General features: G+C 34.1%; 1 protein-coding gene across 2 annotated transcripts in view; it reads right to left on the reverse strand.

The window, feature by feature from the left end:
- The window catches only part of ISPD (isoprenoid synthase domain containing), a 349407-nt gene that overhangs the window by 116952 nt on the left and 218991 nt on the right, over window positions 1–13464 (reverse strand). For both annotated transcript variants that reach the window (XM_012659420.1, XM_012659419.1), the window contains one exon: window positions 12046–12177. In XM_012659420.1, coding sequence (XP_012514874.1) covers window positions 12046–12177 — 132 coding nt within the window. The remainder of the gene's footprint in view (window positions 1–12045; window positions 12178–13464) is intronic.

The raw sequence follows: 13464 nt of genomic DNA on the forward strand, positions 1-13464 counted from the left end.
GATCTGAAGCCTAATTATTTTTATTATGATTTAGAAACTTTAAAGCCATAGATATAAATTTTGAAGCATTTTTTAAAAAGAAAACTAAAAATGCAAAAGACTACAATATACAATTTTGGCTAAAAAAAAAAAAATTGGAAAATTCTCTGTGGTACTCTTTTTGAACACTATTTCCTTCTATTCTTCCTGACAGGATTTCAGGATGATACAGTGATTACAAACATACAAGATATAAACAATGAAAGAAGCATAATAATCATGAATAGTGTCTTTGTAAAACATCTGTGTTTTTCCTATCCATTAAAATCCAAAGTCTAAAAAGAGTTACTATAGATGTGTTTATTATTAAACCAACTCCTATTCAAGTAGCATTAATATGTAATTGTCACTCTCCATTCAGTAAGTGGAAGCTGAACTTTAATTAAAATACACTTCCTTACCAGTTATCAAAGGTGAGTAATGAGATGGATGGAAAAGTAATAAACCTCAATATTTTCTATACACAAACCTATATGCCAAACATTACTCACCTCTGATTCACAATGAGAAAGGACCTCTATATTTCCATTATGATCATAAACAGAAACGCTGATAGGATTTCTCAGAGACAATAAACACATGCTGTAATTTTATGAACTATTTTCTTTTCTAAGAAAACAGACTGGGGAAGAAAGTAAGGAATTTACACATGACCAAATTCTACCACTTTTCTACTCTCATTTCTGTAAAATAGTTGGGACAGATAGTTCCTGATTCTGGAAATCACTTACCTTTGCTCTAAATGACATGTAATATCTAATAATCAACAGGCCCCAAATGTTTCAAAGTATTCAGACTTATTCCCATTGACTTAGAATGTCGAGTCTTAAAAATTATTTTGACTTCCCATTTCTCCTGTCAAGTTTCACTTTCCACCCTACTTGATGCTTTCAAGTCTTCCAGCATGCACGTGATGTCCTTAACTTGATTCAGTTAAACACTGCAATTTTAGAGTTCTTTGTACAGCTGCTTCTGCAGTCTGGATAATTAGCGTTTCATAAAATGAAAATAAACAGAAAAATATCTCCCTCATTCAAATGTTATTTAAAGAAAAGCTTACATAAAACTGCTGCAACACATACAACACATTTTATTTCAAAGGGCTGAAATAATGCCATGTACCTCAGAAAACTCAATTTTCCGGTGACTAATTACTCAATTTGTTCTTTCAGCCTATTCATCACGCCTATTTTTTTTACTATTTAATTACTCAAAATATCAGAAATTGAACAAAGACTAAAATTAGCTCCTACTTTAATTTTTCATTGATATTAGTAATAGAACAGGAGTTTTTCTGGGCAAATCGTTTACAGAAAATCAGACAACCCCCAGTGATGTTCCTCGATGTTTTCTGTAAGTCTACGACATGTTTTTTCTGAAGATTACCAGTAGCATTCCAATTGTCAGATTCATTGGCTTCTTTCTGGTTCTCTTCTTCTTACCTACAGCAACTATTTCCTGGAAACACTATTCCAAACTTCTCAGACACAATACCTTCTGGAGTATATGCTTTTAATGTAATGTATCTCAACTTTCTCAATTGTAATGCTATCATTTCATAGCAACTGTTTTGTAATACTGGCATCACTAACCTGAGATGAAATATAGTCTCCCTATAAATATATGCACCCCCATTAATATAATGCTCTAATTGTAACAAAGTAGAACTAATATAGTGTCCAAATAATCCCTTATGTTATCATATGGGTTGGGATTGTGATGAAGTCCCACCAAAACAAAAACGACAATGGATAATATTAAATATTTTTAACTTACTTAGAGATACTTCAATTTTGTCTATTGCTGCTAATTTATTATTTGTTCTTAGTCTCTTAAAAGAAGCCCCAAATGTCCTCTATTTATTCACTTAACATTACTTTCATTGCTTTTGCAGTGCTTGTTCTTTAATACTGACTCTCTTTTCAACTCTATGTGAGTTGAAAACGCAATGAAACATTAGGGAGAAAAATATGCAGTCTATAATTCAATAATTTGGAGAGAATACATTTAATTTTCTCTCTTCATAATGATCTTCTTAATTCTGGTCTTTTCTCATAACTTCTTATAAAAACTCGGCAGTACAATATTATTATATGAGAAGTGTTCAAAAAAGTTCATGGAAAATGCTGAGGAAAAAACTACACATGGACTTAAATTTTTTTTGTACCAAAATAAACTTGTACTAACTTGTAATAGCATTTCTGAACAGGATCTAGCTAACTAAGAAAGATGAGACATCAGTTTGAAAAGATCCCCTATCAGAGCCTATATGAATTCTGCTAAAATTGAAGCAAGAACAAATGTCAATTTTATGGTGAACTTCGGGTGGAAGAATAGCAAAATCATCGATTCTTTATGAGACATTTATGGAGACAATGCCCCAAAGATTAACAGTTGAATAACTTGTTTTAGAAAGGGATGAGACAATATTGAAGATGAAGCCCACAGCGGCAAACCATCCATATCAATTTTCAAGGAAAAACTTCATCTTGTTTGTACCCTAACTGAAAAGGACTAAAAATTAATAGCACAGACAATAGCCAAGACCATAGACAACCCAATTGGTTCAGCTTGCACAATTCTGACAATAAAATTAAAGTTAGGCAAACTGTCCACTAGATGGGTGCCAAAACTGTTGTGCTGCAGATCAGCTGCAGACAAGAGCAAAACTTTCAACGGAAATTTTAAACAACAGGGATCAAGATCCCGAAGCATTTCTTTGAAGTAACAAGAGATGAAACATGGCTTTACCAGTACTATAGTGAAGCCAAAGCACAATCAAAGCAATGACTACCGAGAGTTGGAAGTGGACCCGTCAAGAGCAAAGATCGTGGCAACAGTATTTTGGGATGCTCAAGGCATTTTGCTTCTTGACGTTCTGGAGGGCCAAAGAACAATAACATTTGCTTATTATGACAGTGTTTTCAGAATGTTAGCCAAAGCTTTAGCAGGAAAACACCCAGAAAGCTTCACCAGAGAATCCTTATCCACCATGACAATTCTCCTGTTCATTCCTCTGATCAAACAATGACAATTTTGCCAGAGTGTCGATGGGAAATCATTAGGCTTCCACCTTACAATGAAGTACTACAGATCTCTATGGGGCCTCCCTCTACACCACACGGAAGCTGCCCTGTACCAGGTGAGATGGCATGGCAGGTGAAGCAAACATCAATCAGCCCTCCCTCTTCTCAACTGCTCTAATAACTACCTTCTGCCCCACTTTTATCACAGAAAGTTATCTATGGCTAATTCGTCTATAGAACAAGTATGTATAGACTAATCTTGTTAATTGTGTTTAAAATATATGCCCTTGTAAATTTTAAAATGTTTCATCTCTATTCCAAGAACTTCATGAGGACTGAAACTGTGTTTGAATCTTGTACTCCCCACAGTGCCCAGCACAGTGTACAGTACACAAAAGACACTGAGCACTCAGAAAATAAGCTAGACAATTAGACTTAAAATGAACGAAAATATTTGAAAGCAAATTTAAAAAGCAAAACTTTTAGGTTGAACTATATGAAATGAAAACACTGTGGAATGAGATATGTCTTTTAAGAAAGAATACACAATTTAAACGGAATATTTTTTTTATTAGTTTAATCTTGGTATCTAAAAGGATATAGTCATTTTATAATTGAGAAAGACATAAATTTAAGTGAATTGAGAATGTCTACAAGGTTGCTGAAGATCAAGAACTTAAAAGTATGGCTCAAGATGCCCAATTCAGTATTCCATCCATACTTTTTCACTTATATACAATTCCTCTCTCACTGCAATAAAAATTAGAAAATGATACAATTGTGCTGATGTGTTTGATATGGATCTGACTCAAAGCAAGCTCTTTAAAAACAATTGTACATATAATGTTAAAAATAAATTTCCATTTCTTTGGCTATCACCTTGCTATACCATGTTACCCCTCTACACACATCAATAAAAATTATATATGCATATTAACATGCATGTATATATGTACATGTTTATATGCATAAGTGGTATCTTTTTCATAAGTAAACACTTCTAGCCCTATTTAGTTTATATATTTAGTTATAAATCCCTTAATTTGCATGGGTGTGGGTAGCAAAAATACATACATAGCCTACAATATCAGCACTCTTCTCTTATCATGGTAGGCAGCATCTGATATGGCTCCCAGTGATCACCACCCTCCTGGCGTTCATGCACTTATGCAATCACCTCCCCTGAACGTGGGTGGAATTTAGTGATTTGCTTCTGGTGAACAGAATACAGCAAAGGTGATGGGATGTCACTTGATGATTGTATTACAGAAGACTGACTTCCGTCTCGCTGGTTCTTTCTCTTGCCCGCTTTCTTGCTTGTTCTGATGTTGTGAGACAATGGAAAGGTCCCTTGTGGCATGAAACAGAGGCAGGCCTCCAGCTCACGAATCGTGAAGAACTGAGGCCTCAGTGCAACAGCCCACAAGGAACTGAATTGTGCCAACAGCCAGGTGAGTGAATGAGGGAGGGGATCATTCTCAGTAAAACCTTCAGATGATTGTTGCCTTGATAGAGACCAGGCCAGAGGACCCACGAAACTGTGGGATAAATGTTTTAAGCTACTAAGTTTGGCTTATGCAGTAATACCTAACAAATATGTTGTTCAAAGAATTAGGTCATTAATTTTCCATGGTAGTACACTCTTTAAATCAGAGGTTGCTTCTGTTCATTTTCATAAAGTTGCGTCATTTACCAAAAAATAAAAAAGGAAGCATGGGTACAAATCAACAGTTATATAAAAGAAATAAAATCTACGTTTGACAGATCAATAGGGTGACTATAGTTAACAATAATCTATTGTACATTTCAAAACAGCTAGAAGATAATTCAAATGTTCCTAGTATTAAAAAAAGGTAAATATTCAAGGTGAAAGATATCCCAATTACTCTGATTTGATCTTTATACATTACATGAATGGATCAAATTATTACAAACACTTCAAAAATATAATTATCTATTATGTATCAATAGAAAAAAGGTCTGTTGCAAAGGTCTTGTATCCAATACTGCTTTTCATTTATGTATGTCTACGTAAAATGAGTTTACTGCCACTCTCTAATGAGTTTGCCAAATAAGACTAACCAAACTCCCTAAAAACAATTTTGTTTTGCAAACTTACACAATTTTGAAGACATTTTATGACCTTCATATTTTCCCAAAGAATGACTAAGTCTAAACAATAAAAACCAAAACAATATTGAAAGTGAAAAATATTTAGTCTCATAAACATTCCCACATCAAAAAAGCCTGATTACTCTGAACAGGGTATTATGGGTTTCTGTAAACAGATTTGGTATTGCATGTTTGGTGTGCATGCCATATGATTCAGTGCCATGGAAAGTATTGTGTGTTTAGTAAATAATTCCCAGTTAAATTCCAAGTAATTGCTCATTGCAGGAAGCAAAATTTCTAAGTCTAACCTCACCCATGATTATCATAAAAAATTCTTTGTTCTGCTACTTGATAGCATATGCCCATTTGTTCTCCAAATGATCACGCACACTTAAGGGATGATGCCTAAATCTAGAGGACACAGAGCAAATGGGTGCCCATGAGATGGAAAGACCGGTGCCGGCTGTACCCTATACATTCGTATCTTGGGTTCAAAGGTATATTAGAGAAGTTAGACCTGTTCATGTATTTCTTGACATATCATTATGAGTTCACCTAAGATAATTACAAGGGGATTCATATTCAAGAGTTTCCTGGATATTCTTTACAGCTGTAGTGTCCAACCCCCGAGCCACGTACGGTACCAGTCCTTGGCCTGTTGGGAGCTGGGCTGCACAGAAGGAGGTGAGCAGCAGGTGAGTGAGTGAAGCTTCATCTGAATCTCCAGCAGCTCCCCATTCCTCCCATCACCACCTGAGATCCACCTCCTGCCAGATCAGCAGTGGCATTTGATTCTGCATTATGGTGAGTTGTATAATTATTTCATCATATATTTAAAGTAATAATAATATAAATAAAGTACACAATAAATTTAATGCATTTGAATCATCCCCAAACCATCCCCCCTGTACACCCTGGTCTGTGGAAAAATTGTCTTCCATGAAACCGGTCCCTGATACCAAAGAGGTTGGGGATTGCTGCTTGACAGTATACAGAAAATCTCTAAAACTCAGACAACAGAGAAGGGCAACAGTATTTATCTCATCAAGTAGAGTGATCTGATTTATACTTTGTGATACAAGACCAATTTACACAGCTTTATTTAATAAAGCTGTGATTGACTGTGTTGTAACGATTTGTTACAAAAATCATTTCATCATTAGATATCCTGTTTTGAGATTCATGAGATTTATACAATGATTCTCATAAAACTACAACTTTTAAAAAAAGAAAAACTCACAAAACTGCTTTGGAAATTTTCTTCCTTTTTTTATGCCTTCAAGATCTATAGTAGTAGGAACAAAAGAAAAGGTGGAATTCAGGAGAAGAGAGAGGGTAATGGATCTCCTCCTCTGTTTCATTCCCTGATCTCTCCAGTACTTGGTTTCTGCAGCTCTGCCAAGTGGTGCTGACCCTTCCCCAAAATCCCCATCTATTAAAATATTCACTAAGCCAAACATTATTTTCCAAAGTCCTATTTCCCACTATATCAACCTTGGTGGAATGACAGCTCAGGGGAGAAGGAAAAGAGAAAGTAGACAGACCAAAATGGTACCTGAATCCGTGCCATGCTGCCATGTTTAACATTTTCCTTAGAGTAATGCCCTTGTTGTTTTTCACTTTGTTTTTATTTAGATGTCTGATAAAAGAACAGTTCTCTCTGTGAACCATACTAAAATACATAAACTATAATGAATAATTTCTCAGTGAAATAAAGAAAATAGTACAGGTGAAATTTTTGGTCCCATATGGTGAGGAAAAAAACCAAGTTCAGTTCCAGAACTGTGTGTCAGAGTGAGAGAAGCACAATGTGTACCGACACAGCCAGCACACCCCTCTATGTCTCCATCTTTTCATCTGACACAGGCTTTAATGTGGAAGTTCTGACATCTGCATTTTATAAAGGGAGAATCTGTGACCTAGAAAACTTATGTTACTTGTCTAAGGTCATATAGTTAGTTTTCAGTTTGAAGGGGAATAGACACTAATTCAGTGGAAGAAACATCCGTTATAATAGTTATGGGAAAATTTTAAACCTTGAACCTGTGTGTTTCTGTCTCTAAATCCCTGCGCATGTAAAAGGCACAGGTTAAATATAAAACTGCTACACTCGACTTCATAAATTTATAGATTTTAAAATTTTTACTACCACAGAAGTTCATATTCAAAAATTTATTTAAAAATGTGTATCTGAAATATTTGAAGAAACATCCGTTATAATAGTTATGGGAAAATTTTAAACCTTGAACCTGTGTGTTTCTGTCTCTAAATCCCTGCGCATGTAAAGGGCACAGGTTAAATATAAAACTGCTACACTCGACTTCATAAATTTATAGACTTTAAAATTTTTACTACCACAGAAGTTCATATTCAAAAATTTATTTAAAAATGTGTATCTGAAATATTTGGATAAAAAGGCATCACACAAATATTTTAGACTTTAACAAAATTAAGACAGAAAACTCTAAGCTGCTGACTTGAGCCATTCATGCTAGAAATATCAGAACACATTACCAAAATAATTTTATATCATGGACCTCAATCATGACTCGCATGGCAAAGTTAGATTAACAATGACAAATTAAGAATAATACTTTATAAACAGAATAATTTAAATACTTACAAAGGGACTAAGATCTTTGATATGAATTAAACTATGAAACCTCATTTTAATTATCCACAGTTACATTTATATGGTTATTTTTTTTCTTTCCTAACACTCAATGTGAGGATTTATATGGTTATTTTAGAAAGACGGATAGGGCCTGGTTTAAATTTATTCAACAAATTGTGAAGGTATATTTTATGGTGCACTTCTAATCTAGAGCACATATTTCAAATCTTTCCAGATTGATTTACAACATAAGGAACTGAGCATTGGATGATAAAGTCAGAAAACTTAACACTACGTATAAATGGCAAGGCCAGTAACATGATCCATAAGTTTAATCTATCCATGAAGGGGTTATTTTAAACAATGAATTTCCTTTTTGACGTTGCAAGATTATTTTAAAATCGATTTTGAAAAAAACTTATTTGATCCTTTACATCGACATAGCTAAGGAATCAGGGATATTCAATAATTTAGTAAATCTCTCTTTGATCCGAAAACACTATGTACATTCGGAGTATATCTGGAGTTCAACAAAGTATTTGGCAGGATTTCTTTTTTTTTTTTGAGACAGAGTCTCACTCTGTTGCCCTGGCTAGAGTGAGTGCCATGGCGTCAGCCTAGCTCACAGCAACCTCAAACTCCTGGGCTCAAGTGATCCTTCTGCCTCAGCCTCCCGAGGAGCTGGGACTATAGGCATGCACCACCATGCCCGGCTAATTTTTTCCATATATTTTTAGTTGGTCGATTAATTTCTTTCTAATTTTTTAGTAGAGGCGGGGTCTCGCTCTTGCTCAGGCTGGTCTCGAACTCCTGAGCTCAAACAATCCGCCCGCCTCGGCCTCCCAGAGAGCTAGGATTACAGGCGTGAGCCACCGCGCCCGGCCTAGGATTTCCTATGATAGTATTAAAATATGGAAAAACTGCTGAAAGATTATAGTTAGATGCATTTGTCATTGGATTATCAAAGAAGGATTGGTAATTAATCACTCGCAACATTGTAGAACATTTATATTATAGATACTACAGAAGGGATCAATCCTTAGTCTTTTCCAAATCAATATTTTTTCTAAAGGTGCACACAAAATATAGACATCTAACCTGCAAATTATATGAAATAGAAAATTATAACTAATGCATTGCATGCTATGTTCTGAATCAAAAACAATAACAAAAGGTGGAAACAGTAGAATAAAACTAAGTTTAAATTCACCAAACACAGAAAGTCCTATGTGTGTGTAAAAAAATGTCTAAACAAACACAAATGGAGATTAGCATCATCATATGTTAAATTTTTTAAAAGCTTAAATAATTCTATTTAACTATAAACATAATATATGTTAACATTGTAAAGGTACAGCCAAAAAAAATATCAAAGGCTGTGTATAGTATCAGAAATATCATATACAGAACAACGTAGGTCTTCTTTGAGGGGAAAAAAACACATGTATATGGCACATACTTTGAATTCAATAATATACTCTCTTCTAAGGAGTAGCTATTAAACTGAAAACTTAACCAAAGAAGAAACACTGGATGCTTACAAAAAATAGTGAACTAGAAAAGGCTTCTCTAATCAAAGACTTAAAAGGATACGTAATAACTATCTAGAAAAATATGTTAATGGCAATTATAAGGAAGGATTAGATTTTGGGAGCAAAGTCTAATGTACGAACACTACAAAAAGTTGTATCTCACAGCCCCATGAAAAGCACAAACCAACACCCTTTCCATTTGTAGTTCTTTTTAGCCAATAGAAGTTCCAACTTAGTGCTGACAGAACATCTAAATTAACTACATGGAAAAATTCATACAGAAATAAGACTGTGTCCAGAAGGTAGTGGCTTCTTTACATAGGAACAATGCTTGTGAGTAGTCTTTTCCAAAAGTTGCCTCTAGGGACCATTAATCTTATGAGTTGTCTGTGGTTAAAGGGTTACACAAACAAATGAAAAATGGCATGCCCGCTTTCTTCAGTTTGGAGATGTGAAATGTTCATCAGTATGTTAAAGATTTGTGAGAAGCTCTTCATTAAAGAAATCTGTTTAACTCTTTTGACGTTTCCTAAACTTTTTAACCGTACCTTTTTTAATAGCATATCTGGTGGACATCCCTGAGTCCTTGGGTAAATATTCTTTTGGATGGAATTATGCACTGGACAGTGTGTTAGGTTATTGAGTCAACTCACACCTGTGTCTTTAAGGACAAAAGAAAGCCCTGTATCTTAAACATTCTCACATACTTGAAATATCTTCACTATTGTGTAATATTTTTAAGAAGAGACAAGCAATACATAAATAAGCTATCTTTGCTCCCTAAAATGATGAGGGAGATATCTTGAAGCCTTATAGGCTTATCTCCTTCTCTGCTTTTGATAGCTTAGTAGAGAGCTGGCTTAGCAGGTCCTCAACTCAAAATAACAAGGGTCTGATACCAAGCAATGGGCTCCAAAGGCTTCTTTCCAACAAGTCCACTTTTCCAGTCAGGGAGCTTTCACAGGTACAAAGCCACATTGATAGGTATCCCACCCCCTAAATACACAGAGCATGCCAGATGTGGGAATACTTTCTATTAAGGTTGCCTGATTTAGCAGATAAAAACACATGATGCCCAGTTAAATCTGAATTTCAGATAAATAAAGAATTCTTAATGCAAGTATGTTCCATGTAATATTTGGGACATGCTTACACTAAAAATTGTTTAACTGAAATTAAAATTTAACTGATCATCATATATTTTATCTGGCAACACTACTCTGTACTGGAAAGTCAACTACAGTGCATGCAGACCCATTGCCACAGGACATTGAGAGTTCCAGGGATTGCATAACATGCTCCCATTTCTCTGATTTTCAGATTTGCCTCAACAAACCACTTTCTATTTTCACAAAGCGGCATCAGTAGTGTGTGTCCATGACTCATTTGTACAACACAAGGAAAAGAACTGATTTATCTTCCCATGATAATAATCTGGAGTACAACCAAGAGAGACAATTTATTAAGGAGAAAATATTCCTGGACTGAGGATACAGACCTGAGTTCTCATTGTTACTCTGCGAGTTATCCATCCTTAGCAAATACACGTCTCCTTGGACCTTGGTTGCCCTGACTTCAGTAGCCCCTACAGCATTAATATTTTACAATTCCATTATGCTAAGAAACTGAAAATTTGCCTTGTTTGTGATGACTAAACTGAGGTTATATTAACATATTTTGGAAGCAGAGAAAACCACCGCCTCAAAGTTTAAAAAAAAAACAAAAAACCCAAGAGTCTAGCTAAAAGATGGTCTTTATATTTAGTTAAAATCCATTGTTTCAAAAGAAATGTTATCCACAGGCTAAAAATGCTAAAAATAATTTCATAAACAATAGCTGCTATTCATCATCCATATATAACTTTAAATACCTGTCATTTTCTAGACAGTCAGTACCAAATCACTTTTATTCAAGATCACTAAAAACAACAGTTGACTGTTTAACTTGTTAGGCTCCTGTGTGGTACCTCCAAAAAACTATAAAGTGCTATTTAAGTCCGATGAACGAAATCTATGCACAAAGGGTAAATTCATCTTCTCTAATAGATTCTCTAAATACTTCGTTTTAAATAGCATTTCTTGGCACAAAGAATCTATAATAATAGCTCATTTTCCCTTCAGTGTAACTAACTTACTGCTATTAAAGACAGTGACAGTAAATGCATCTCTCTAGTTAAGTACCATGCTCTCTTAAAATCTAAATGCCAGGCATTGCTTTCAAGTGATTAACATGTTAGGGGAGAAAAACACTTGACTACCAATATCTTTAACAAATACAAAAGTAAGCAATTCCAATTACATCACAGGCCAAGAGTTGTAACCTTATAGGGTTGCCAGTTAAATAAAAGAATTCAGTTAAATTTGAAATTGAAATTTCAAATTCGGAACATATTTAGAAAAAAATCTTTGTTTACCTGAAATTCAATTTACCTGGAAATTCTGTATTTTTACTTACCAAATCTGACACTCTTATGTGAAATACCTAGTATGAGACACTTTTCAATTTATATCTTTCTTGTCCTAATCAAAACACTTGTTTTGATTTTTATTTTTCTCCTAGAGTCAAGAGGTTCTGCTATTACAGCACACACACAGATGAGTAATTTTCCAGCCACAATTTTCCTTTTCATTAATACTCCTCTGCTTTTAACAAAATCAAGTTTTCAACATTAAAATTGTAGTCTACTGATCATATATTCCGAAGATATCAACATTTTACCTACCTGTGGGTAACATATGAGAAGACCACATAACAAAATATTTCTTTTTCTCACTTCCTTCGCAAATCCCCTAATCGACATTAGGTTTTCCATTTTCTGACCGAGAGGTACTAATTTAACGTCAAAAAAATGTACCTGCAAAATATAGAAGGCAACATTTAGAAAATCATTTCCTTAAAAATTCTCTTGAAAAAAGAAAACAGTAAAGAAGCTCAAAAACATATGATTACAATGTTGCAATTATTTTTATTAATGTGTTAATTTCCAGTTTGCTTCAAACCATAAATATTTAATAAGACTAATGAATCTTCCTTTATAAATACAGACACAGTAAACACTCATCAGGAACACTAATGTTGAAAAATATAAAATGCTAATATTCTATTTTAACTTACATTAGAGTAAAATGTCTAAAATATATGATTTCATCAAATCATTCAAGTTAATTCATTGTAACGAGGCTAGATAGAAATATACATTGTTATACATGCTAAGAAATTAATATAAATAAAATTCAAGGGAAGTGATTATCCAATTAAGTAATTTAAGTTTTTTTTAAAAAGAATCCCTTTCAAAATAATAACTGGCATCTCTAACAAATAATTATTCATTTCTAAAGGTAAACCCAGAGGGCTTTTACATAGAATATTTTTAAGTAGAATTAGTGTTTTTCTTGAAAATATTAGGTGACCATTCTTTAAACTGTTAAAAGTATCTTTATCGAAACATATTTATACATAATTATGGGGTACATGCAATATTTTGTGACATATACAGAATGTGTAATGATCAAGTCAAGGTATTTAGGGTATCCATCACCTCAAGTGTTTATCATTTCTGTGTACTGGGAACATTTCAAGTCCTTCTTTTACCTGTTTTGAAATATGTTATTAACTATAGTTATCATTACTCTGCTATCGAATATAAAAACTTATTCCTTCTACCTAACTGTATGTTTGTGCCCATTAATCAACTTCTCTTCATCTCTTCCCCTCACCCTCAACACATACACAAACCGTTCCCAGCCTCTGGTATCCATCATTCTACTCTCTACCTCCATGAGATTAACTTGTTTAGCTCCCGCTTATGAGTGAGAACATACAATGTTTGTCTTTCTATGCCTGGCTTATTTCACTTAACATGACTTCCAGTTTCACCCATGTTGCTGTAAATGACAGTATTTCATTCTTTTTTACAGATGAATAGTACCCCATTATGTATGAGCACTGTCCAGAAAGTATTCAGCCATTGTTAATATAAAGAATATATTACATGGCTGGACACTTTCTGGACAGCCCATGTATATATACCACATTGTCATCATACATTCATCCATTGATGGACACATAGGCTAATTTCATATCTTTTCTATTTAAGTATCTTTTATTTAAATTTTAAAGATGTCAGAGGGATCTTCCCTCA

Source organism: Propithecus coquereli, unplaced genomic scaffold, assembly GCF_000956105.1.
Source record: "Propithecus coquereli isolate 6110/MARCELLA unplaced genomic scaffold, Pcoq_1.0 Scaffold61, whole genome shotgun sequence".
NCBI lineage: Eukaryota > Metazoa > Chordata > Mammalia > Primates > Indriidae > Propithecus > Propithecus coquereli.